Raw genomic sequence first — 27,007 nt, 5'->3', positions numbered from 1 at the left:
TCAGCCCCGAGGCCACACGGAGGGACCTGGCCCCTGGGTCGTGCAGGAACACGGGTGGGTGGGGTGGGGGGACAAAGGGACGGAAACAGACCACCCTGAGCACGGGTCCCGGAGACGCTGAGGACACACACAGGCGCTGACCTGAGAGAATTCGTTTTATTCGACCAAACAGACGAGCAGAGTGTGCGAGGCTCCGCCCTCTGCCAACAGCGCATCTGCACACAGCTGCGCCCCGGCACCTCGGCCCTGAGCCTGGCTAGTTCAGGGATCCCTCCTGGGTGGCGGGGGCAGGAGAAGGACATGGGCTCAGGGGGGCCCCACAGAGTGCCACCGGCCAACCCCTCACCCCCCACATGGAGCCACCAACAGCTGAGATCCAGGCACGGTTGGGAAAGCGAAGGGGAGAGGCAGGAGGAGCCTAAACAAGCCACCCTGAAACCACGGAACCCAGTGCACCCCGAGGTCTGCAACCCAAGGCCAGGAGGGAGCCGCCTCCCTCGTGACCCCTCTCAGGGCGGCAGAGCCCGGGAAGGGGGCGGCCGCAGAGAGGACCAAGGGAGGAAGCCCCAGGAGGGAGCAGAGCAGAGTCCCGTGGGTGCTGAGCGAGGAAGGAGTCCCAGGTGCTTCTCACAAGCGCACCCGTCCACCCGACAGGGACGGCGCAGGCAGCAGGCGGCCACCAGCTCCGGGGCCCATGCCCCACGCGCCCGGCCCGGGCGGTGGCCCCCTCAGACTTTCTGCCAAGCGTGCCCGGCAGGCGCACCCACAGGGGACACACGCAGGCCCGTGCGCCCCTCAGCCACGCGCACGCCGTGGGCCGCGTGGCTCACCTCTCCTTCACGTGGTTCTGTGCGCCCACGGCCCCGCCAGCCCCGGCCCCGCTCCCGCCCGCGCCCCCGGCCCCGCTGCACAGCGCCTCCGTGAGGTCGTCCATGACGGCGGTCTCCTTGGGGTCCAGCAGGCTGAACTCGCGGGCGAAGAGGAGGAAGTGCACGTACAGCGTGTTCAAGTGTCCGTGCAGCTCGAGGGCCAGCGTCTCCTTGAAGTGGCAGGAGTAGATGTGGGCCAGCACGTGGAACAGGAGCCTGCAGATCCTCCTCACCTGGGCCTCGAAGGAGCTGGGGAACGCCCGGCCTGCCGAGAGGCGGGCGCCGTCACCCGGGCGCCCCCTGGGCAGGGGACCCGGACCTGGACCCACCCCCAGCTCCGGCCCCAGCCCACGGCCCTCACTAAGCAGCCCTCTGACCTCCCTCCACCAGTGACCCGTCCCAGCCCCGAGAGCTACGCCTGCGGGGCTACCTCTGCAACCAGGGCCCGAGACCCGCCGCATGCCACCCAAACCTGGACTGGGCCCCAGGGCCCCACGGGAGAGGCGCACGGGTCCTCCTGCACCGGTGAGGCGAGGCCCCTGGAAGCCAGGATGGGCAAGAGCCCGGCCGGGCCTCACTCCCACGGGGCAGCTCACTGGCCGCAGGTCCCAGGGGCCGGGCACCCTGATGCCAGGCCCGGCGACCTACCGTACTTCGTGGGGAACACGTCTTCGTCCGTCACCAGCTTCTGCACAGAGCTCATGACGAAGTCGACGTACTGGGGGGCCGTGCACTTCACCTTCTTCCCCCGCTCGTCGTGCCAGTAGTACTGTCTGTGGGGACGGGCGGTCAGGCACCACCCCGCCACAGCGCCGTCCGGGGCTGAGGGCCCTGCTGCAGTCGGAGGAGGCACCCAGCCTGCTCCCCAGGGCCCAGGGACAGCCGTGGGCCCCTGCAGCGGGGTCTGACGGGGCCGGCCCGGGGAGGGGCCGTCTCCACTGAGGCGTCACATCCTCGTAAAGCAGCGGCTCTCGCCTCCCTCACCTCAGGGCCCATAAACTAAACACTGAAACCCCACGGCACACAAAAACACGTTTTTGCCAATCTGACAAAAAATACAGGTGTAACTCGGACTCATTCACACAGGACGGCTATTGCTGTGCTAGCTGCTGCCACTTTCTTACTTGACAATCTCAGGGACAAGAGACCAGTGCCCCTGACTAACAGGCAGGTGTGGCGCGTTGCAGAAATTCTTGCGGCACCAGCTGAAAGTCGCTGTTTTAAAGAATCGTGTGATTTGTGTCATTTTAAGAGGCCCCGCTTTCCCGTCTCCCTCGAGGCCTGGCCCTCGCAAAAGCCCTGTCCCCTGAGAAGCCTCCGCCTCTCCACAGGCGGCTCTGTGAGAAGGTAAAGGAACCTTCTCCCCTCCCGAGGGTTGTGGGTCCCCCGCCAGGTGGACTCCGGGAAGGAGGTTGGCAGGATGGGGCCCACAGGGGCACGTGCACCTGCTCCTGTGCTCCCCACCCCTCTGCTGACGTAGGGGTGCCCCTGGCACAGGTGTCAGAGTCTCAGAAAGACAAGTGTGGCTGCAAACTGGGACAGGTGAGGCCTGAGGACAGCTCCCCCGGGACACCGGTGGCCCAGCTGTTGGAACGAGGAACACTGCTTCCCCTGTTCCTCCCCTGTGCCATTTTATTCCACGGCCCTTCTGTGGCCCGCGGTCCGGTGCAGGCCGACTTGAGCACAGGCCCCACCCAAGTGGGGTCTGAGAGATGGGAGACCTTGCATGGACACCGTGCGAGCGGGCTCTGAGACGGGGGAACACGCGTGGACGCTGTGAGGGGGTCTGAGGTGGACGCACAGCAGCAGGCCACGGCCCACGGCCCTCCCGAGTCCCCGGGCCCGGCGCACCAGGCGGCACTCACGTGTTGCACACGGCCATGGTCTGGCACGCCTCCCCCGTGCAGAACTCCGAGATGGTGCTGTACTGCAGGTTGACGTGGTGGAAAAACGTGGTGGCTGTGAGGAGAGAAGAGCGGGCGTGAGCACCACCACCTCAGACGCAGCACTGCCTGCGGTGAGTCCTCGGTGCTTGAACCTGGAGCAGCCAGCACGTCTCACAGACCAGAGACGAAGGCCCTGCACGGAGCCCCAGCCTTGGGAGTGGCCGCCAGCCACCGCCAAACAGGCAGGCACAGGCCTGGACAGCAGGCACCAGGCTGGGCAGCTGGCTGGTGCCATAGAGACTGAGCCCCCACAAAGGGTGGGGCAAACATCCCACCCCAGCGAGGGCCACGAACCCCTGCTCTCACAAACACGAGCTGGGTCGGGGTGCCGCTGGGCACTGGTTAAACAGGAGGCCCTCCAGCCCACCCTTCAGAGAAGAGCTGGTTCCCGGTAGGGTCCGACCACGTGTGCAGGCGACGCTCGTGTGGCATCCTCTGAGCCCTGAGCCCAGGCCTGCCCGGGACCCGCACCGAGGCCCTCAACACCGAGGGCAGCCACCCGTGCTCTGCTTTCAGCCGACCTGTGCAGTTAGGGGAGTGAGGCCGGGCCACCCGAACAGCACACCCTCTGCAGCACCTCAGCACTGCCTCCCTGCTGGTCCCCGGCCCATCCGCTGGCCCTGCCCACTGTCCCCACCGTCCCCACCGTCCCCACGCACTGTTGCTGGCTAGCCACTCATTGAGGTCGATCTCCCGGGGCAGCAGCACCAGCTCCCTGAGCTCACAGTCGGTGATCCGGGCCCTGGCGCACTCGGGCTCCAGGTACGCCTTCTTCCCCTCCGCCGCCGGCTTCTTCCCATTGGGCTTCGCCTTGGACTTCCTGCGGGGAGAAGGGGGCAGTCACCACACAGCGGTGCAGGCGTGGAGTCCATGACAGGCCCCGGAGACAGCAGGGCTGCCCCCATTTGGTGGGACACCGAGGTCTCCGGGAGGTGCCTTGGAGATTCCGCTCCCACCAGCACCACATGCCGCCCCAGCCACCATCTGGCCGGCAGAGCCGTCCTGCCAGTGCAGGGGAAGGGACAGAGACTCAAGCTGGTGCCTGACGCCACGGGGCCGAGCCTGGGCTCTGAGCTCCCCCCACGTATGACGATGCAGCCTTGCAGCCAGCCTGGCCCACGCCTAAGACCTGGGCTCCCAAGGCAGGACCAACACGCAGGACACAGGGCCGGGCATCACTCACCCTGACCCTTGGTCAGGGGAGGGTAGGCGTCCTGCACCCCTGACCCGACAGCCCCTTACTGAGCACCTGCTGCTTGCCAACACCTCCACCCCAGTCACCACGGCTGCAGGCCCATCTGCACACCTGTCCCGTGCCTGTGCCCCCTCCGAGGGCAGGAGCAGGTGTCCTGGGAAAGAGGGTGCCAGGCGGGTGCTACAGAACCTGTGGAAATGGCCAGTCCTCACTGAGACTGCGTCTTGTTTAGGAAGATGGTTCTCCACGAAATCGTGCTGTTGGCCAGCGGGGAGCAGGCCTGCGTGGTCCTCTCATGAGTGAGCAAGTGTTCACTCCTAAAACGCCTCGTCTCCATCTGAAGAGTGCACGTCGGCAGCTAACACCACGAGCCAGCACGCTCTGGTGCCAAGGGGCCGCACACCCTCCTCAGCGGGAGGCCGAGGCCCCAGAGCCAGCCGCCCGCCACTGCCCAGGCCAGAGCTGGGCTACGGTACCTGCAGCTGAGGCTGGCAAGGGGAGGGCACGTCTCCAAAAAGGAAAACTGCCCCAGGAGCGGCCCAGAACTGAGGCTGGAGATGCGGGCCAGGCTGGGTGTGGCACAGGTCACTGCATTGGTCGCACTGGAGCCGCCTGGGCAGAACCCTGGGGTGGCCGTGGGCCCACTGCCCCGAGGTCGCCCTCCTTGGCCCCATCCGCCCGCTCTCAGGATCCTCAGACCTGCGGAGGAGCCAGGCGCTGCCCACCTGGGGACTTGGCGGCCCTCCCGACTGCCCTGGCCAGGACCACACGGCGGGGGGCTGTGGGGGTGAGAGGTCTCTGCAGCTCCTGACCTGGCCCTTTTTCTGTTCTGTGTTGAAAGCAGCTGGTGGTTTATTTGAGGAACAGGAAGAAAAAATGCTCCCCGGATGCCAGGGAAATGTTTTCCTTCAGCTTCTCACAGCAGATCTTCGCCTTAAAAGGCGACATGAGCTGGCCTCTGGGGCAGTGCTGGAGTGGCCAGTGCCAGGCCGGCCACCATGTTCTGGGGACGGGCGGGACAAACCTGACCTGGGATCCCAACCCTACCTGGTGGGCCAGCTAGCGCACAGGCAGGGATGCTGCACACAGGCACAAATAACGTCCAGGTTTAGAAAACAGGATGAAGCTTGAAGGCACCGGTCATTCTGGGCGAGGGCTGGTGGTCCCCAGGCACACAGTGAGTGTGCTCCCCTTTTTTCCTGGGGTCCCCCTCAGCCTGCTGTGTGCGCGTGTGTGGTTGCTCACTCGATCCCTCAAGGATGCTGAGATAGCTCGGGTCATGGCCAGGCAACAGATGCAGGCAGATCTGGAAGGGGTGCCGTGGAGGCCCTGAGAGCAGGAAGGACCAGAGGTGGCTGTGTCTGGAGACAGCCTCCTGGGATGTGGGACGGAGCAGGAGGGAAGGTCTGGGGTGTGAAGCAGGGTTAGAGGAACCTGTGGGTATGTGAGCAGTGGACCAGTGCTCACAGGTGCTGGGGGGCCCACAGACACCGCTCCACGGAAAGGGGCGCTGTTGGTGGTCTAAGAAGGGGGGCCCAGGGAGAGGGTGGCTGCTGGGGACTGAGAAGACAGGGCCAGCGGGATGCCACCCTGAGCCTCTGCCACTCCTCACTCCAGGCTACCTCAACCTCAGGGCAGGGGCACAGGCTCAGAATCCCGGGTCCTGGGCTCAGGCCTGAGAAACAGCTGTCCATGTGGGCAGTGTGGGGAGAGTCGGGGGGAGAAATAAAGGGGCTCAAGGCCCCACCTGCTTCTGGTGACAGGCCAGCCAGGCTCCTACAGACCTCCTCCCCAGGACACGGCAGGGCACAGACTTGGGAGGGACTCAGCAGGCTGTGCAGCCCCCGCCCTGGCCGGAGATGTGGGGTTGGCCCTGTCGCCCCTAATGCCAGGCACAGACATGCAGGGACCGCTGGCACTGGGACTCTCCACCTCCCATAGGCATCTCATCCCGCGGGGCAGGTGATCATGGAGGCTTACCGCCATCCTGACCCGAGTTTCTAATGCAGGGCCCTGGGGTGGGGCCTGAAAACTGTCCTTCTGATGCTTGGAGGTTCCTGGCCTTGACGTTTTCTCGGGACCCAGCTGGCCTGCTGCCACCACACCCCCATGGCCCAGAGCCTGGGAAGACACCACGGGACCGCTGACCTCCAGGGGCTGCAGCTGCCCATACTGCTTCTCTTGGTTTGCTGCCCAAACAAAGCGGCTTTCACAGGCCAATGCCGCACCTGGAGGGAGACTGACCACAGGCCGCCAGAGGAAGGCAGGTCAGGAGCTGCGAGCACCGAGCACCGCTGACCCCAAACTGCAGCCACGATGCAGCCACTGTGCTCAGACCACGGGTTCCACTCTAACACCTGGCGGAGCTGGCACCTTCCCCTAGAGTCTTCCCAGGCCCTCAGTGAGAATGAGAATGGCCTCGGTCTCCCACAGAGCTCGCCAGGACCTCTGCAGTCGCACGACATCACAGCTCAGAAGATGTGTTCTGCCCTGTCCTCCACGGGGCTGGTTTCGGCGCTCAGCCCTTTCCCATCGTGAACATGGGCATGTACACACCCACAGTGCACACAGGCATGCACAGACCTGTCCAAGGCGGTCACTTTCCCGACCTGAACCAATGACCTGCTGCCATCTTGCCCACTTTTCCAAATCCCACTGGTGATATGACGCGGGCACAGCTGTGGCAGCTGGCGGCGGGTCTCTGGTTTCCCCCTGCAGCTCATCGTGAGCCTCGTGTGGGACACGGCTGACCTGCTATGGAAGGAAAGGTGGACACCAGGTGTCCTGAGATGGCTGGAAGCACAGACACTCACAGGTTCTAACTCATCGGTCCCTTCACCAGGACCACCACCCATGAGGCGTGGCCCTCACTGCGGACCCTCACCACGAGGCCTGTTAGCTTACGATTAAAAGCAGAATTGGAAAAGCAAGGACACTTTCATTGTAAAAATGAGGAGCCACTAGAATTACGCTGACGGAAACCTGCCTGAGCTCAACTGTGACACATTCTGAGTTAGGACGGCTGCTCCTGACCCGAGGACCCCACACTTCCAGCTGGGGCTGAGCTCTGGCCCCCTGACCCCCATGCACACACACACTCTCACGCTCTCCCAAATGCCCAACACGGCTTCTTCCCCTCGGACAGGAAAGGTTCTGCCCTGGGTCCCCCTGACCCGGGGGTAGATTCCCCTGACCTGTGCGGGGGGGGGGGGGGGGGGGGGGTCTCCCTGACCCATGAGGGTCAGAAGAGGTGTGAACGACCACGCTGGGCAGCCTGGCTGCTCACGGCTAAGGTCAGTTCTCGGGACATGGCCACTGGGACAGGCTCCAGTCATCCCGCCTGCAGACAACAGGCCAGACACCCCAGTGGCGAAGGGCCTGTCCAGTGGGCTCGGAGGGGACAGGACAAGGCAGAACTGCTGAGGCCAGAAAGACTAAGCAGCGGGCCCATCCTCACCTCCCAGATGCACGCTCTCCACTTGCTGAGGAAAACTCCCTTTCAGGGGCAGCAGGAAGTGCAGGCATTTAGGGGGAACCTCCCTGCAAACAAAGCTCTTGACCAAACCCTGCTGACGGGCAGCTGGCCCATCAGCCATCCTGGGGCAGGGACTCAGGACAGTCAGACGATCACCCTCAGTGGCCACCCCAACCCCCCACGTTCACCTGAGCACTCTGCCGACTGCCTGCAGCACCATTTTGCAGCTGAGTCCAGTCTTGGGGGGCTGGCTGAGCAAAGCCCGGTCTGCAGGGAGGCTGCTCTGGTCCCCCAGCATGCTGAGGTGGAGAGGGAAGTGGGAGCCCCGGCACCAACGCTGCTCCCTCCCTCCCCGGGCAGCCTGGGGCCAGGGACAGCAGCCAATGAAGACGCAGGGGAAGGAGGGCTCTGCCTGGCAGACACACAGCTGCTCCTTTCATGGCCTAGGCGGCCAGTCTGGTTAGAGGAGGGCGTGTCTCCGTGGACTTTTCAAAGTGGCGCCTTGCGGGCGGGTGCTGTGTAGGAAGGGCAGAGCCCCAGGGGAGGACCCGTCAGCGAGGTTGGGTGGCACCTCCAGGCCCTTCTGAAGCAGCTGGGAGAGCTCTTCTCAAGAGTGGGGGCAGCTCTGCCCAGGAGCTCCTGGGCTGACAGCACCCCTGGCCCGACAGCAGCCCAAGAAACCAGTGGGCGCCCAGCGGGCTACAGTCACAGGCCGCTGTCACCTGCAGAGTGGAGCCGGGCTCGGGCACACCCCCATGCGGACAGCCTTGGTAAAACAAGGCTGGCAGGCTCTGGGGCATTCTTACCAGGCACGAGCTAGCCAGGGCAGAGGCCGCCTCTGCAGCCGCCAAGGGCAGCAGGCCTGGAGGGGACATCCACAGCACCTTCCAGTGGGTGTGGAGAAGCATGGCCAGGCCTCCCCACAGGTCTGCCAAGGCCCTGTGCTCACATCCCCACCCACCTCAGCCCTGTCTTCCACCTGAGGCCACAACCCACAAAGGGCCCTCTGACCTCCTCACCTGTCCAGGTTCAACCCAGCTCTGCACTGTGGCAACTCCAAAGCCACCTCGAAGACAAATCAACAGGCTGCCTCTGTCCTGGGGACACCACCCACAGAGCACTGGCTGCCCATGAGGACCAGGGCAAACCGGCCCCCCACAGAACGGCATCCCCACAGCCACCCAGAGCGTCCGGGGACAGACACCACTGGGACGGCCACAGCCCAGGCAGCCGGAATCTGAGCACTTGAAGGTGCTTCTAGGTTCACCATGTCTCACTCCCTGCCCTGGTCCTAGAACCAGCCTCTTCTACCCTGGCTCCTTCCACCGGGGAAAAATGAACCCTGACCCCGGCACCAGTGAAACGCTGCTGCTGGCCCTCGGCTGACAGCACACTGGACACGTGTGCACATCTGTACACCTCAGCCCCGGCGACACAGACGTCTGCATGCAGATCAAGCTGCACCCCGTCCCTCCCGACGCCCCCACTCTGGCCCTTTGCCCGTGGGTCACTGCAACTTCCCCTGGGCTTGTTTGTAACGTGCCCCAGACACAGAACACGGCAGAAATAAAGTGGTGTAAAGAGAGCCTTGAACAGGGAGGCAAGAGGGCTCTGAGGATCGGGACTGAGAGCTCCTGAATATCTGGGGAGCTACAAGACACTCAATGCCAACATGTGGGGAGCACGAGGCCAAGGGACACTCATTCCCACTTTTGAGATGATGGAGAAACTGATGTGGGCCTGGATCACCATCACCACCACAACCACCTGCAAACCTGACGCGGGCCTGGACCACCATCACCTGCAAACTGGGTGAAATACAAAGCCAGTGGCTGCAGACGCTGACCACCAGCTGAGGCACAGGCCAGGCCCTGGCAGGCAGGGGAGGGCTGGGTGGTGAGCAGCTGCTGCCTACTGGAGGCTGGTATGGAGGTGAGCACACAGCTGGGGCTGCTGCAGTGTGCACGGTGGGGACCAGACAGGAAGGGCTGCCCGGGAAGGGACTCAGGGAACATGGACAGAGCAGACCAAGCCTCTGGCCAACCACTTGGCTGAGGGCGTGCAGGGCCTGGCAAACGGCTCCAAGGGCAGAAAGACAGAGTGCTCCCACACCAAGTGGAGACCAGGGCCCTGCTGAAGGGAGCAGGGCTGCAGCAGCTCAGAGGAAGGGTCTCTAGACAGGCCCTCAGAAGGCTTCCCCTGAACCAAGAGCAAGTGAGCGCCTGCTGGAACCACCACAACACTCTCCACCAAGGACCTCAGCAGCTGGGCCTCCACAGCCAACGTAACATATACATGTTAGGCCCTGGCCAGGTGCTCAGTGGTTAGAGCATCAGCCCGCAGACTGAAGGGTCCCGTGTCCGATTCCGGCCAAGGGCACGTACCTCGGTTGCAGGTTCAATCCCAGGCTGGGGAGCATGCAGGAGGCAACCAGTGTGTCTCTCTCATCGATGTGTTTCTCTCTCTCCCTTCCACTCTCTCTGAAAAGCAATGGGGGGGAAAAACATCCTCAGGTGAAGATTAAATATAAATACCCCCCCCCACACACACACACGAGATAAGCAAGGAAACAGAAAGATGCAACCCACAATCAGGAAAATAGGAACAGACACAACAAAAACATTGAAGGTGACAAAAATTTTAGAGCAACAAAAACAGATATATTCAAGGATTTAAAGAAAAAGGTGCACACAGTGAATGAAAAGATTAAGGCTTGCAAAAAGGTAGGAAACTCCAAAAAACACAAACAGGAAGTTCTGAAACTGAAGACTATGATATCTGGATTGAAATTTTATAGGAAAGACTTAACAGCTGATTAAATTATGCAAAAAAAGATTGTAACAAACATATAACATCCGTAGAAGCCCTGGCTGGGTGGCTCAGTTGGTTGGAGCGTCGCCTTGTGCACCAAAAGGCTGCAGGTTCAGTTCCCGGTCAGGCACATGCCTAGGTTGTGGGTTTGATCCTCAGTTGGGGCGTGTACAGGAGGCAGCCGATTGGTGTTTCTCTCTCACATCAATGCTCCTCTCTGTCTCCCTCCCTTCCTTTCTCTCTAAAATCTATTTAAAAAAAACAAACATATTCTCGGGTGAGGATTTAAAAAAATGTGTAGAATGCAATTAAAGCCAGGCTTGGGGGAAGTTTATAACCATAAGTGTTTGTGTTCGATGAGAAGGCTGGCCTTGGCCGGGTGGCCCAGTTGGCTGGCGTTGCCCAGTGCACTGAAAGGTAGACAGTCCAATTCCCGGTCAGGGCACGCGCCGGGGTGGCAGGCTGGGTCCGCAGTAGCGAGCATGCAGGAGGCAGCGGATCTGCATCACACCCTCACATCAGCGCTTCACTCTCTCTCTTCCTCTCCCTTCCAATCTCTCTAAAAATCAATTTAAAAACCTTAAAAAAAAAAAAAAGGGCACTTAAAGTCAACAACCTACCGTCACCTCGGGAAGCTAGAAAAAAAGTGTGCGCTAAACCCAAAAGAAGGAATAAAGATGATAAAAATCTATGACACAGAAAACGGACAAGTGAATTCATTAAACACAAAGTTACCTTTGAAACGTTTAGGACACTGATGAGTCAGCCAGCAAGACAGGTGGAAGGGGAGACGCAGCCAGGTCAGAGAGGAGACATCACCACAGACCCACAGGCATGGAGCAGGCCAAAGGGCTTCCGTGGACAGACAACTTCTCGCACAAACACAAGTTACCAAAACCGACACAAGAGAAATTAACCTTTCTATGCGGACACGTTAGGTGCAGGTGGCTTTGTGGGTGAGTTGTACCAGATCTATAAGGATATAATGCCACGTGCACACATGCTCTTTCAGAGAACAGAGGGGGAAACACTACCCAGTTGATTCAATTAGGACAAAATAAGGCAAATTACAGGGCAGCCTCCTCCCTGAACACAGTTATCACACTCCCTGCGAATGTCAGCAAACTGGATCTAGCCTGTGTGTGTGCGCATACATGGGTGAGGGGGTGCGTGTGTGCACGTGTGTAACTGCCAGGCAGCTGTGCTCCTTTCCTTCTAACCCCTTCCCTCACCTCCCAGGCCACGGTCACCCACACTGGGCTCAGCCACACCAGCCACACACCCCCGCCCGCCAAGGCCTTCCTGCTCCTGCTCTCCCCCCAGGCTCTCTCTTGTCCTTTGGGTTCTGCTCATGGCCAACACCAGCTGGTGTGCTCACTTGGCTCCTGGTGCATACACCTGGCATGCGCCCTCCCATCACCTCTACCAGGGAGCAACGTCTGGAATGCAGGGCGTCACCCAGCATGTTGAAGGCTGCATCCCAGCACCCACAGCAATCCTGGGAATGTGTGGGGCCACATCCTGCCTGATTTAAATGAACCTGCTGCACAGTGTTGTCCTCCCTGGGAACTCCTAGGGACAGTCAGACAACATTCAGTGACATGTCCTTTCTCTGAACAACTGTCTGCTACTGATGGCCTTCAGCTCAGGGGAAGGGTCGCCACGTCCATGATCACCACTGCACTGACTTCACCCTGCGGTTTGTTTGAGCTGCCACAGAAACAACAGAAGAAGGCACTTGGGCAGCACCCGCAGGGTATATGTCAAAGGAGACAGCAGGAGGGGGCCTGGGCTGTGGGGATGCTGACTTTGGAGCCACTGGTGCAGGGACTGAAAGAAGCCATCTCTGCACCTCCCCTGTGGGCCAGGTCCACTAGCCACCAGAGTGACCATGGAAACAAGGCTCAGGGTGGGCCTGGCCACAGGACCCACAGCGGAGTGGTGACCACCCTGCCCCTGGCCCAAGCGAGCCTTCGTACTGGCATCTGAGCGGGGCTCGCCCTGCTCGCCCTCAGGGTGGGGCTCGCCCTGCACACCACACACACTCACCACCGCCCTGTACAACCACGTCCAGGGAGTCAGGGAGACCTTGTGGGTGGAGGCCGAGAGAACCTGCAGGGGTCAAGCTGGAGGTGAAGCCACCAAGGTGACCATGGAAACACCAAGACACCGGAGCTCCCCGACTAGGGAGGAGGGGGTTAGCTACACACCGCATCCGCCAGGGGCCAGGGTGGTAGCACACACGGAGAAGGCAGAGAAACCCCGCACACTCCAAACACCACCCAAACCGTTCTGTTCCAAGTTCAGGTCAAGCCAAACTTCAAACAATCACAGTCGCTGTTGGAGCTGCCGAGTCATCCTGCCTGGCCCCTGGCCACTGCTGACCACAGGGGCACGGGTACCCAGGCCTCAGGGCAACCACCTCTGGCAAGTCCCCCCTCTGACCCTGCACCACATCAGTTAGACACGTGCCTGCCCAGCCTGGGGCACCGACAAGGCGACTGTCAGCCTGGGCACTGACAAGGTGGCCCAGTGGTGGCAGGCTGGCTGGGACCCCTGAGTAAACAGCAACCCTGTTTAGTGCAGCAGAACACCCCCCCTGCCATGCTGGGGAGGGGTGAAGCCCCCGCTGCCCCTGCCCACCACAGGGCGCAGGTGAGGACAGAGGCTGGTGCTCACTGCTTCTCCAGAGGTCACAGGGGCTCAGAAAAGCCAGTGGGGCAGATTACACGGTCTCTCTTTACTCCCCCCGCCGTCCCTCACCAGCTGAGCAGGCACCGAGCCCAGGCAGCCGGGGTCCAGGCTGCCTAGGGAAAGGGCAGTGTGGGTCCTGCCAAGTCACCCCGCCCTTGCAGTGGGTATAAAAACCTCGGCTGCAAGATTTAGCCCAGGCTCAGTCCACAGGAAGGCAGCTCAGAGCCACACAGGAGGGAGCAGCAACTGGCAGGCGCAGCTCCAGGCCCAGGGGAGCCTGCAGATAGGCAGGAGATCTCAGCTGCCCAGTGCCCAGGGCTGCCCCTCACTGCTACGAGACTAGCAACCTGCAGGTCCTCCAGCAGAAACACTGGGAATCTTAACCCTGCCCCCCAAACACTGAAATCCAAGTAAGAAAACAGCCTTGCACTGGAAAAATGACAAGATGGCAGTGTCCTCACTGTGGAAGGGCAATGGGAGTGTTTCTAGAGAGGGAGGGAACACGAAAGGCACAGGCTGAGGAGCCCAACAGGGCAAAGGACTCCCCACCCCATGGCCACCCTCTTCAGGCCCATGGGGAGGAGATCGGTCCCTGTTCCCTGCACCAGGGGGACCTGAGCCCAGGGCCCCAGGCTGTCCCCTCACAGCTGATACACCCCCGGGCAGGCCCATCCCGGGTCAAGGGAGAATTCAGGGAGGTACAGACTGGAGGCCCTGTGCCTGTGAGCACACGCAAAGTTCCAAGCAGCTTCCTGGTGAGCAACACACTCACAGACCCTGGTGTGCCTGGGCTGCCCCACTAGCGAGGGCATGAGGTCAAAAACCACCAAGGAGCTCTGTCCTCGAACCCTGCCGGGCCCGCCTGGCCTCATCCACTTCCCTTCCTGCTGTGGCCATTGGGCCTGGCGGGGCCTGTCCCTGGTTGTTTTGTGGAGGGAACGAGCTGGGGGCAGCTAGCGGTGCTGGGAGAAGGGACCCATGTCCGCCTCCTGGACATCCTGCTGGCCAAGAAGAAAGGGCACATTCCCGTCTAATTGGAAACGCTGTTTTCCTCTTTGGAATTAGAGGGGAGGCATAAGGCGTGGGTGTGCCAAAAAGGGAGAGGAATGCCAAGATGCCACAGCCCATACTTCAGATTCCCGAGGGTAGCCCCCAAGAAGCCTGGGAGGAGCAGCTCAGCAAAGAGCGGTGGCCAGGGACAGAGGGTTGGGCAGGAGCATGGACCAGCCCTTGGTATTTTCCAAGTAACCCTGAAACGGAAGCCGCAACCTTGGTTCTACATGGCAGGGACGATCTGTGCTGGCAGGGTGACCCAGCGCTGGGCAGGGATGTTCTTCGCCCACCCCCCAGACCCTCCCTCTCCCTCCAGCACTGGCCCCTCAGACTGGACGTGGGAAGACTGCCCTGCTCCCCTTCCGTCGAGGGCCCACTGTGCTCCCCTCCCCCTCCTAAAGGCCTCACACAGAGCTGCAAAGTGATGCCCACCCGGCTCAACCTGTGTGAGACACCTGAGCTGGGGGCTCCAGGCCTCCACAGCGTCCATCTAGCCCATGAAGGAGTCACTGGTGTGGGCAGATCTCTGCTTGTCTGGTGGCAGGACCTCCACCCAGCTCAGGGTCGCCCACGGAGGAGGGCCCAACCCTGCCAGGACTAACTGCGCTGGACTGTGGGGCTGGCTGGCGCCCTGACAGCCTCTCCCACAGGGCTCAGCCCCTGCCCACCTCCCAGCTGGCATCTCAGGATAACCCTTCCAGGTGTCCCTGAGCCCCACACCGTCAAACGCCAACCAGTCAGAGAGTCAAGGCGTTGACCCAACCCTGAGGGTCAGTGTCCAAGACCATGAGCTACACCCAGGTACCAGCCCAAGGCTTCCAAACAAACGCCACTGTCTCCACGGGGCTGTGCGCAGAGGCCAAGGACAAAGCACAGGCCTGTCACCCATGGAACCCTCAACCTGGTGGCCAGCCACACTGCTAACAGAATCTCTGCCCAGGGTGGGCACGCAGAGACAGGTGCACACAACGCCTGCTCAGAAAAGGGGGCCTCTGACCCACTGTGATGCACAAGGCACCTCACACTCATGGGGGCCCTCCCACCACTACCCATGCCCACCCCCCCACAAGATTGCAACACCACTTGGAGAAGGCTGTGTAGCTCAGGGAGATCCCTGTCTGCTGGAGTCACAGGCACGATCCCTGATCCTGGGGGACCCTGGCCCAGGCCCAGGGTGTGGCGGTAGGGCGGGCATTCACGTTGGTGGAATGTTACACATGCTCCTGCCAGGGCGGGGGGCCCCCTCTGAGGCTTCACTTCACAGTGACAAGTGTGCACGTACCTGAGGTGGGCTTGCCCACTCCAGCCTTCAGCAGGCCCTCCGTGTGTCCCCATGAGCCTAACCTTGCTATGCTCATCCTGGACTGACCCCTCCTGCCTCCAGCAGCCCATGGCAGCACCCTCGGGTGACACGGAACCTGCTCCACATCCATGTGGTCTGGTCCAGAGCCGGGGCTCCCCACCACGGTGGTCACCTGCCCCAGAACCTCTTGGGCCCCTCAGCTGTCCTGAGTGGTTGGCAGCGCCCCCTGGTGGACATGAGGGTCCACTCTACTTGCAGTGCCAGGGACCTATCCTCCCTGGTGCCAGGACAGGGAAAAGGTGACTCTTCTAAGTCCTGGAGTCTGTCTGGATAGAACTTCCCTTTCCTGCGAGCCCTGGGAAGCTCCAGGTGGCCAGCCTGGTCTGGGCCCACTTTCTGCATACCTACCCTCCTTCTCGGCCTCCAGGAACCAGGAGGTTCTGAAGGCAGAGGTGAGGTGGGGGCACTCAGACACACCCCAGAGGCCTTGGACACCCCCCCCCCCAGAGGCCTCGGAGAGTGGACTCGGAGCAGAAAGCAGGCACATCAACCGGCACCAGCCTCCAGCCTCGATTTCCCATCTGCAAATGGGGATGCTGACCTCCAGTCCAGTGTGTCCTGAGTGGGCAGAGGACCACAGCACTCGTACAGGAGCCCAGCACCAGCTCCCAGTCACCCCTGGGCCCATGGGGTCAGCTGGCCAGGAGGAGGGCACCTGGGCCACCAGGAGCAGCCACCACGGGAAAGTCGAATCTCCCTGCTGTGCAGTGGCGAGGACAGTGCACACGGATAGCACCAAGCGCTGGCTGCTCCCAGGGTCCCACTGCACTTGACTGTGTCCCTAGGGCAGTGGCTCCGCACGGAGTCAGTTGAGGAATTGAGCAAGAAAAGCCCCTTCTTAGCGATGACCATGTGATTCTAAACAGCATCCAGAGAATGCCACGAGCAGCCCACAGAGAAAACTTACAAAAGGTAATAAGGATTAAAAAAATAGGCCCAGCCCACTAGTAATGAGATACAGGTGACATAAGAGTCCTGCTGCACCTGCCAAGTGCAGGGCCATAAAACTGGCAGCCCAGCCAGCGCAGGCCCTGGGCCACCCAGCAGACACAAGCTAACAGAAAGTATGTGACAAAATGTATCAACAAGGGAAGGGCCACCTGACTCCTCTGGTAAAAAACAAGCAGCAAAGACAGATGCCCATGGCTCCTGCTACATTGTTTCCAACCACATGGCTCCTGCTACATTGTTTCCTTCCAACCACATGGCTCCTGCTACACTGTTTCCAATAACCACACATGGAAACAACCGAGCCCACCCGGTTCCAGTCCCACTCAGTTAGCTCCAACCATGACAGAGCCCTGTGCTGCCCGGGAAGAGGCCACAGCATGTCTCAGCAAGATCCAGAAGAGAGAACAAAGACAGAAACACAGGAGCCAACACTCTTCTCTAGGTCTAGGGGTCCATGTACCTCCAAGAAGGAAGTAGGCAGGGGACAGAGGAGACAGGACACTTTCATCTCACCGTCCAGCAGTAGAAGGTGACACAGGTATCACTTTACATTGTTTTCTCTGCTCCTTCCTGGGGATGTGGGTTCCCTGCTGCCCTGCCCTTCCTGGGGATGTGGGTCCCCCATATTTCCCTGCTTTGACCCCTCCATTCCAGCCTGCCTGCAACTCCCTGTCCTCCCTCCAGAGCTCACCAAAGCCTCCTGTCCGTGGCCTCAGCAGGCCCGGTGCTCCTTGCCTTTCTCTTCCTCTGCTCATGGGGACCCACAGTGATGCGGTTGTGGTGACGAGTCAGAACTGAGACTCCTTTGAGGAAATGAGGTCCCCAAGTTGTTTATGCAGGTGCGCTTCTCTATCAAGAACATGAGTTTAAACGAGTTAGCAAAGGCTTTGCAAACCGGGAAAGTCTTGTCTCACATCCCCTCCTGCTTGAGCCTTTCCCCCGGTGTTTGCGACACCTGCCTGGAGGGACGGTCCGAGGGGCTGGTACTCTGACACCCATCCTGCAGGTCAGAGCGGTCTCAGCGGCAGGCTGACGTGCAGGTGGCCACGGGGCAGGGCCTCTCTGTTTTCAGCAGTGGCAGTGGCTGTCCCGCTGCCTCCCCTGGCCCTGCTGGGAAGGGGGCTGGGGGGTGAGCACAGCCTCGGGCCTTTCCTCTGGGGGCTGTGCAGGGAGACAGAGACAGAGGCAGCAGAGGAGACGGTGGCAGGAAGGGCTGCTCATGTCCACGTGGCAGGTACGCAGGAGTCTCCTGCCACCTGTACCTGGGTATCAGTGGGCTGCCTACTGTTTGATCCCTAACTTCGTAAGTTCCCTCCACAGGCTGAGCGTGGAGTTCAGCAGGTGCTGTTTAGATTCACGGGCCATGGCTGAGAAGGGCTTTTCTTCCTCCCTCCTCAACCGGCTCGCCGGGTGGAGGCCCTGAAAACCGGAGGCTGCCTGTTCCGCTGGCTCTGCCTGTCTTCCCTTCCCGCCTTCCCTGTTTGTGCGGCTCTGAGGCAGTGACCCGGGCCCTCTGCTAAGGCACCTGTGTCGCTACGCTCAGGTCCCTCTGCATCCCGCAAAGCAGGGTTTCTGTTACCTTGCAGCTGAAAATCTCCTCTCGTTTCCACAGGAGTCCTTCTTTGTCCCCCGGTCACTCAGAAGTGTGTCTCCTAACTCACACACAGGGACTTGGCTCCCCTCTGCCGCTCCGTCTGGTTTCATTCCTCTTCGGCCGAGAACACACTCTAGGTGGCTGCGGTTTGGGGAGACCTGCTGTGGTTTCAGTCGGTAAGTGTTCTGAGGCTCAGAGGGGGCGAGCAGGCTGTGCTGTTGGGTGCCCTGCCTCTACATCAGGCCGAATGTGTGTCATGGTTTCCAGAGCGCCATGCTGTCCGGCACGTACGGTTAGGGGACAGCTGAGCTGAGCTTCTGGGACGAGCCTCCCCCTGCACGGGTGAGGTCAGGTGGGGGGTCCAGCCTCCAGCACCTTCCCGGCGTCAGGCTGGCTCCACGTCCTCCCCAAGGGCTGTCGGGGCCCCAGGGAAGTAGAGCAAGAGGAGGGAGCACCCTTTCTCCCCCGCAGCCTGTGTCCCTTTCCGACCTCTATTTCCCACCCCAGCCCCTGGCCACCACTTTTCTAACCTGTTCCTAGAGTGCGACTTTCTTTTTTTAGGTCCCACATATATGTGTGTACACACACACGCACACGCACATGTGAGATCACACAGTGTTGACTTTCTCGGTCTGGCTTACTTCGTTAGCATATGCCCTCCAGGTCCATCTGTGTTGTCACTACGACAGGATTTCCTTGTTTTAAGGCTGAATAACCTTCTGTGGTGTGTACGGACCACATTTTATCACCTGTCGACAGACACTAGGTTGTCTCCAGGCTGGGCTGTTGTAAATAAGGCTGCAGTGAACACGGGAGTGCAGACAGCTCTTCAAGGTAATGGTTTCGTCTGGATACAGACCGGGTAGTGGGACTGCTGGGTCCTTCTATCTTTAATTTTCTGAGGAGCCTGCATACTGTTTTCCATAGTGGCTGCACCAGTTACACTCCTACCACCAGCGCGAGGACTCCCTCTTCTCCACTCCTCGCCAGCACTGTCTCTTGCCTTCCTGATGACGGCCACCCTAACAGGAGCCGGCCTGCGGTCTGTGGTCGCTGAGGCAGAGCCGGTGCTCTGTATTTAGCTCAATGGTTCCGGTGTGGGCTGAGAACGTGGCCCCCGCACATGTCCCCGGTTGCCTGTTGGTGTTCTCTGCACCAGCTCCACCACCAGGGCGGCAGCTGGGCCCCCGACAGAGCCATCTCAGGAGAGCAGCCGCTGCCGCTGAACCAAGGGCCTGCTGCCTTCCTGCTGACAGTTCAGACCTCAGGGGCCAGCAAACCACAAATGCTCCCCCTAAAACCATGAGTCTGACAAGAAGGAGGTGATAAAGTAGAAGAAACAAGCACAGAGCACCCCAAGGAAGCACAGCCCTCCCCTTCTTCCCCCACGGCTGTTGCCTGCTCCTCAGTCCTGGGCAGGGAGTCAGCATGGAGCCCGGCGGGGCTGACGACCGTGTGCCATGAAGGAGCAGCGGCCTGGTCAGCCCCAGAGAATGCACATGGGAGACAAGGTCCAACAAGATGACACATTATTATCACATGAATTATAAATGCCGGAAACTCACAGAAGAACTCAGCCGGGCCCATCGTCTCCTCAGCCAGAAAGGTAGGAGGCCATCCCAGTAGGACAGAATGTAGGTCTGGGCTCCAAGGACATCTCCTCAAAGAGCCTTCCAGACCTCCTGGTTACGGTTAGGGAATGGCTGCCACCCCACTCCAGCACCACACCCACACTGTGCTTCCTGCCCCCTTCAGCAGCAGGGCCGCTGGCCCCGAGTGCTCAGAGCAGCTGGGCCCTGCTCATCAGAGGTCACAGATTCTCGGGCTCTCACTCGACATCCACGGCACTGTTCATGACAAACTGCCTCATCACACGTGTCCCCAAAGAACACACTGCAGCGCGGGGCTGTGAGGGGCGCAAGGGGGGAGACCGCAAAGCAGCTTCCCAGCAGCAGACCCGGACCCAGGGCCGCCAATAATTAGATCTGAGCTCATCTCACTCCTGAGTTCACTGCTAGGTCCACCCAGGGGTCTGGACATCTGACTCCTGCTGGGCCACCTGGCCCCCCCAGGCCTTTCCATGGTCTGACCAAAGCGGGGCTGGGCACTTCACTGGGCATGGCCCATGGAGGCCAAACCCCAAGACAATGGGGCTCTGGGGGCACTGGTCCCTGGGGAGCAGTCTGCCAGCCCAGGGCCAGCCCAATGCAGAGGCTGGAGGGGAGACGTTTCTCCACCCCACAGGGAAAGGCTGTGCCCCTCCGAGGGAGCTCCATGCCTGCACACCACACAGAGACACTCAATGAACACTGAGCAAAACCACTATCGCTACACACAGCAGCGACGTGCCAAACACAAAGGCTCGAGAGTGGCAACCACCCACATTTCGCTGGGATACATTCGCGGGCAGCTGCAGGTGAGAGCGGCACGCACACCCACCCAGCCACCACGCACATCACTCGCGCTGGCAGACAGGGAAAGCAGGTGAAACCTGAATGCGGCCACAGCCAGAAGCACCTGGTTCCACCCAGACAGCACCACGGGCCACATGTGCAATCACTTCCCCTCTCCTGTGTCCACACTCGACCCTTCCCTCTCAATCACTTCCATGTCCACATTTCCAGGACCCTGGGGAAGAGGCAGGTGGCAGGTGGCAGGCAGCAGGCGGCGACACCTGGTGGTGAGAGCCCAGGACGGAGGCTGGAAGCAGGTGGCTGGTGAGGACCAACACCAGCCCTCACCAGCCGGGCTCATCTCAAAAGCATCTGCCCCAAGAGACAGCCCGCCCACTGCTGGCCCCCTGGTCCCACCCGGCAGAGCCTTTCTGAGGCACCTGGGGTGGCTCAGGTCCTGTCTCCTGCCAGCGGCACAGCTTCAAGGACCCTGTGCAGGGTTCCCAGCAGACGCTCAAGCAGGAGAGCAGATGGCAAAATACAAACAAGGTGCTGCTCAGTGTCCAGGCACAGGGGCTGGCCTACAAGGCTCCAGGTGAGTCTGAACGCAACACCAGCCCAGGCAGCACCTCAGCAAACCCGGCCCCAAACGATCGCCTGGGAGAAGCCCTCACACAGAGGCTGTTTCGGGAAGTGTTTCCCAGAGGAATCACTGCTCCACACCGGTGCACTCCCAGGTCCTGCTCCTGGGCCACAGTCTTCCCTCCTCCACCTGGAAGATTCCTGGCATGTTCCATTCGGCTGACTGGGCTCCTGGCTCAGACCTCCCTCTGCCCGCCCCCTCCCCCCAGCTCCACCTCCTGCACTATCCACGCTCCCACGCTCGTTCAGGCCTCCGTCCCAGCCTGAGGAAGCAGACGTGGTGGGAGCCGATCCCTGGCATGGGGCCGGGACTACAAAGGTGGTTAGGACCTGGAGGTCTCCGGAGTGGAGGGCATGTGCCTCCTATCAGGAAAGGCCAGGCGCAGAAGCATCACTCGTGGTCAGCAAAGAGCAGGGGCCAAGTCAACGGAGAAGCAAACAAGCACATCTCCACGCTAAGGAGCGAGCTCGGCAGCAGAGGGTGGGTGGACAGCTGTCACAGTGCCGCCATGGACAAGCTTTACAAAGTCACACTATGTGACCCAGTCACGGAAGACCACACATTGTGGTTCCACTTATAAGAAATACCCAGAATCGGCAAATCTACAGCCAGGAAGAAAATGAGAGGTTGCTGGGGGCGGGGTAGACAGGAGTGACTGCTGATGGACAGCAGGTTTTTGAGGTGACAGCAATATCCTCAAATTAAACTGTGGTGATGGTTACACAACGCTGTAATTTCACTAAAAATTACTTAATTGTACACTTAAAACAAGTAAACTTTATGGTATGTAAATTATACCTCAATGAGGCTGTTAAAAAAAAAAGTCTGGAGACTGGGGCGAGTTCAGTCTGGGTCTCCTCACCATCAGGCTCAGTGGTCAGCCACCGGCAACACCCGCCCACGAGGCAGCATGCGAGGAAGCCACCACCACCACTCAGTCCCTGCAGATACAGGTGCTCGGGCTCCCCAGGCACAGGGCTCCTGAAGGCAGAGCTGGACAGGCCAGCTGAGCTGAGAGGACGTGTCAGCCGGCGAGAGCTCCCGGGGCCTTGCACTCTGCACTGTGTCGCCAAGCTGCAGGGTCATCGCCTTCCCCAGAGCCAGGAGGCTGACTGGCGCCTCACCTGCTGCTTGGAGGGGGGCAGGAGGTGGCTTCATCAAGGCGTCCCCCAGGAAGCCGGGAAGGGGGCTCCTGGAGTGCACTTGCTGCCCCTGGCTTCAGGTCCAAGCCCTCGGGTGCAGACTGGAGGGAGCACATGTCCCTACAAACATCACCCTGTGGGCCCCACCCAGGGCCGGTGGGAGGGCCCAGGTTAGCTCTGCCTGTGAGAAGAGGGAGGAGTCTGCTTCCTCTAACTATTCCCAGAGGCTCGGAGACTTCTGGATTGTGCTTTCTGTTGGTGAAATTTACACTGAGCTGCTCTCGTCCACTCACAAGTGCCCATGGTTGCCAGTTAGGGATAAGACAAAAAGTTCTCCTCAAACCACCAAAGGCTGCAGCAGGGCAGGGCTCCTCCTGCCGCAGACCACGTGGGATCTGACGTCACTCCGCTGCTCCCCCCTCTAGGCCTGCCACCTTGTCAGCAGCTTCCCAGGAGGAGGCAGCCAGGGACTAAAGAGGCAGACCACACAAGGAGTGGTGGCCCTCTGCAAGTCAGGAGAGAAAAAAGCACCGCACACCTCCTCCACAGCCAGCTCACGCCCAGGCGGGGAACGCAGTGACGGGCCACGCGAGCCACACCGCAAAGCTACTCTCTAGAGACAAGTCCCAACGTGCGTGCGGCGCTGGTCCTGGCTTCCGAGCAGGTTTCCTGAAGGACCTCCCTCTCCTCAGACGCTGCCAGGAGAGCTGAAGATAAGGCCTCCCCATTACTCAGCAAAGCCCTTCCAGTGACCAACACGGTCCTGGTCATGACAGCGGTCACAGACGGAGGGAGCATTACTGCTACAACAGTCGCGTCCACACTGTCACCTGAGATGGACTGATGCAAACTCTTTCTTAATAGACAAAATAGACAACATTTAAAGCACAGAGAGAGAACTGTGTTCCAAATTACCTGGTGGACACTGATGAACGGTGTGAATTAATAAGAAGAGCAAGAAAGAGTTTTTAAAAAATAACACACTTCCTGAAGTCTCCCAGGCTGAAACCCAGCTAAAGGGTTAGCGTCCAGCTCAACCCCGGTGCTAAGCACGCAGAAGGTGTCCAGTGGGTGAAGCTCCTCCACACACCGCTGCCTGGCTGTCCTCGCTGGGGTGCAGGGACCAGTTGAGTGAGAAGTGGGCCAGAGTGGAGACGTCTCGGGGCTCTGCTGCTCCCGCACTCTGTGGCTAAACCTAGGCCCCAGCATCTTCAGAGTTTCCAGGAGATGCTCAGAAACGTGTGGGAGGGATAGAGGGGCACCGTCTAGGATGCCACATTGAAAACAAGCTCTTGAGGAAGGTCAGTACTTGACATCTGAAATTATACCAACTTTTTTTTTTTTAAGGAATTATTTTTAAAGTTAAGAAATTATTAAAGAATTCAGGATTTATAACATCCAATATACAATCTACTACATTTAAAAACCAAACTCCATCTGAAGCCCTCTTTTGAATCTCTAGTGTCCTTCCGGAACCGCCCATTGTACAGCCAGGCAGAGCGAACACTCCCTCCCTTCCCAGGGGCCAGGAGGCAGCAGCTCCCAGACTTGTCCCTTTTAGATCTACCTTCCTGTAGTTCAGCACTCGGACCAGTTACACCAGGAGGGGGCCCCAGGAGATGAGAGCTCCACTGGCCTCAGCCAGACGCCTGCCTGGATGCCAAGGTCTTATAAAGGGCCTCCAGTGCCAGTCCCTAAGGAGCCTAACTGTGGTCAATTCCTGGATATTCACAAGGGGGACAGTAGAGTCCACAAAGCGCAGACCTCGGTCGGTTTAAACGACTGAGGGCCAGGTGGTCTCCAGGCACTGAAATACCTGCTCGTGATCATCACAGGGACAAAGTACCAGCCGCTGCCGCCTCAGCAACCCTAGCTGACCGGCGGGTCCTTCCCACACACAGCCCTGTGAACTCAACCCGCCGATCAACAGTGCACGTGGGCACGGGGCTGAGACAGGCCCTCTGGGAGGCCAGGTGAGTCCTTCCAAGTAAACGCAGAAAGCAAGTGTCTACAGTTCCAAACGAGGCAAACACCGCTGTCTGCCCTGGCCGGCCTCCTGCAGAACCCCTCTGGCGGGAGCAGCCGCCAGCGCACAGCAATGCCAGACACCGGGCAGGAGCTTTCCTCCGTCTCCTCGGTTCACCTTCCCCCAACGCCAGGGGGCAAGTCCTACAGCTTCCACCTTACAGAAAGGGCTTCTGAGGAGCAGGCCCGGCCCTGGCTGGTGAGGCTCAGTGGTCAGAGCCTCCGCCCCAAGATTGAAGGGTGCCCCCCCCCCCCCTGAATTCCGCCCAAGGGCATGTACCTGGGTTGCAGGCTGGATCCCTGGCCCCGCTGGGGCGTGTGCAGGAGGCAACCAACCAATCGGTGTGTCTCTCTCACATCCATGTTTCTCTCTCTCACATCCATGTTTCTCTCTCTCTCTCTCTGAAAAGCAATGGAAAAAATATCCTGGAGTGAGGTTTAAAAATAATAATAATGATAATAATAAAGAGCAGGTGGGGAGAGGCAAGCGACCCCGGAAGGTGGCACCGCTAACCAGCAGGGCTGGGGTAGCAGAGCTGCGTCTCCGCGGGTCCCAGCATCACCCACGCGCCGCCCTGCCCCCTGCGCGCCGGCTCCACGCGTGTCCCACGGCCGCACTCGCACTTCTCTCCGGCCTCACAACTCATCCCTCAAGCTGCCTGTCAGCCCCTGGCTCCCCTTTTCCTAAACTCCGGGTGACCTGTGGGACTAACCCGTCGCCCTGGGGACCCAGCAGCGCCCTCCACGCTGCCCCACGCCCCGCAAGGGGGACACCAAGGCCTTTCCCTCCTCCCTGGGGCTTCGGCGTCCAGACCCGGCCTCCCCCGGCCGGAGGCGCCGAAAGGCTCCTGGAGGGGGCGCGGGGCGCGGGGGGGGGGGGGCCTCCCTCCGGGCGCTCAGCGGGCACCGTCAGAGGCGCCGCGTTAGCCAAAGAGCTGCGAGGCGACGGGACGTTTCACCCCGTTTCTCTCATTTCCAGCGAAACACAAAAGCAACTGGAGGGAAGCCCGGCCCGCGGCGCCCGGCCCGACGCTTCCTTCCTGCTCCACCCGGCGCGTCCGCCGCCGCAGCGCTGGGCGCGCCCCGCTCCCTGTTCCCCACGCCCCGCGCCCGGCTCCCTGTTCCCCACGCCCCACGCCCCGCGCCCCGCTCCCCACTCCCCGCGCCCCGCTCCCCGCGCCCGGGCACCGCTCCCCGCGCTCGGCTCCCTGCTCCCCGCCCCCCGCGCCCCACGCCCGGCTGAGCGGGCCGCCTGGCCTCGGCCCTCGGGAGGAAGAAGCTGCCCGCCGGCGCTGAAGCCGCTCCTTCCCGAGGCGAGTCCCCGCGGGACCGGCGCCCGCAGCGCCCCGCCGACCTCCCCGGACGCCCGACGCCGGCGGCTCCGCGGGGCCGGGGACCCGGGCCGGCTCCGGGGCGGGCGGGCGGGCAGCGCGGGCGCCGGTCCCGCGCAGGCCGGGCCAGCCCCGCGCCCGGCCCGACACCCCGCCCGGCCCGCCGGTCACCGGCCCGGACCAGCGGAGTCGCCCCTCGCCGGGGCCGGATGCCGGCACCGGATGCCCTTGAGCGGCGGCGCCCGCCCTGCGCCCCCCCGCGGCCCCGGCGCCCGCCGCCCCACTCACCCCATGAGCCAGTCCATGGCTGCGCGGGGCCCGCCGCGCCCGCCGCGCCCGCCGCCCGACACGCTCGGCCCTCAGCCCGCGGCGGCGGCGGCGGCGGCCGGAAGTAAACACTCGCTCGCTCACGCCCACACGCGCGCCGCCGGCGCCGCCGGAAGTGACGCGCCGCGCCGCCTTCTGGGAGATGTAGTCCCCGCCGCCCCGCCCCGAGCATGCGCCCTGCTGTCCGCCCCAGTCCTGGGACTGACCTCGGACCTCAGACTGTCCTCCGCTTTCCAGACTGTCCCCTGCTCCCCAGACTGGCCCCCCCACGCCCCTGCTGGCCTCTCGTGTCCGAGGGAAGCAGCCCCCGGCCCTCCCCTCGCCTGCAGGCCCCCTCCTGGCATCTCAGCTTCTCTGCAGCCCCAGAAAGTCTCAGGTGTCAGGCTGGCGGGGCTCTCAGCTGCCAACCGCAGAAAGGTCTAAGGTGACAGGAATTACGGACGGATACTGGGGGCCCAGCAGGGCCAGCAGAGGTGGAGAAATGGACGGAGCCCATGCGCCCGTCGCAGCAGGAGGCCTCCTCCTGACCCTGGGCCGAGGCCTCCTGCTGTCCCCCCGGGGTGCAGGCCAGCAGGTGGACCCTGGCCATCCTCGCCTCCTGGCAGCACCGGGGGCCAGGGGCGCCTATGGAGCAGGAGTGAGCCAGAGGTCTGCTGGGGAGGCCTCCCTCCCGAGGCCCAGGGAGAGGCTCCGGGCCTCCGGACACAGGGGCCTCCAGCCAGCCTCTGGCCGCCTTCCCCCCGAGTTCTAGATGTGTGAGGGACAGAGACCCTTGTGCCAGTCTCAGCCGAGCCCTTCCTGCCATCTGAGAGCCGCAGAACTGGGGTGATGGAGACGGTCACTGCTGCCACGGCTGGTGCCAGAAACCAACGCCCCTGGGCGCAAGGCTGGGCATGGCCCCGGAGCAGAGCTGCCCTGCGGCTGCCCAGCTGCTGGAGGGGACTCCGGGCAGCCGGCTGACCGGGGAGACCTAGGTCGGCTGCCTGCCCCCGGCTGCACCAGAGGCTGGCAGCTTCCAGAGTGAGAGCTGCAGGGGGGACTCCTAGGAAGGAAGTCAGTCCGCCCGAGTTGGCTACTTGGCTCTAACGAACACCGTTCTTCCTCCGTCTGCACGTCCAAAGAGGGAAAAAACAACCGCCCCATGCTGCCCACCTAATTGCAACTGCCCTTTATATGCCTGAAACGCTGCTCACCC

General features: G+C 61.4%; 1 protein-coding gene across 2 annotated transcripts; it reads right to left on the bottom strand.

Moving 5' to 3' along the window:
• Positions 1 to 140: 140 nt before the first annotated feature.
• MOB2 (MOB kinase activator 2) lies at positions 141 to 25,862 on the bottom strand. Of its 2 annotated transcripts, none has more exons than XM_081153679.1 (5): positions 25,774 to 25,862; positions 3,475 to 3,635; positions 2,735 to 2,828; positions 1,518 to 1,642; positions 141 to 1,134 (listed from the first exon to the last, which is right to left on the bottom strand). In XM_081153679.1, the coding sequence occupies exons 1-5, from the start codon at positions 25,788 to 25,790 to the stop codon at positions 827 to 829; spliced, it is 705 nt and encodes a 234-aa protein (XP_081009805.1). In that variant the 5' UTR covers positions 25,791 to 25,862; the 3' UTR covers positions 141 to 826. The 2 variants fall into 2 exon arrangements, with proteins under 2 accessions (XP_081009805.1, XP_081009804.1); XM_081153678.1 differs by lacking the exon at positions 25,774 to 25,862 and adding an exon at positions 7,674 to 7,833.
• Between the last annotated feature and the right edge of the window lie 1,145 nt (positions 25,863 to 27,007).

This window comes from Miniopterus schreibersii (assembly GCF_964146895.1).
Source record: "Miniopterus schreibersii genome assembly, chromosome: 12".
In the NCBI taxonomy this organism is placed as follows: domain Eukaryota; kingdom Metazoa; phylum Chordata; class Mammalia; order Chiroptera; family Miniopteridae; genus Miniopterus; species Miniopterus schreibersii.
Note: the sequence above shows the minus strand (reverse complement) of the source record. Positions and strands in the feature narration are given on the sequence as shown.

Coding starts and splice junctions, on each gene's coding strand:
- MOB2 (XM_081153678.1), bottom strand. CDS start 7,783: ATGCTGGGGGACCAGAGCAGCCTCCCTGCAGACCGGGCTTTGCTCAGC. Junction 3,636..7,673: donor GCAGTCGGCAGAGTGCTCAG/GTGAACGTGGGG, acceptor TTCTCCCCGCAG/GAAGTCCAAGGCGAAGCCCA. Junction 1,643..2,734: donor ACCATGGCCGTGTGCAACAC/GTGAGTGCCGCC, acceptor CCGTCCCCACAG/ACAGTACTACTGGCACGACG.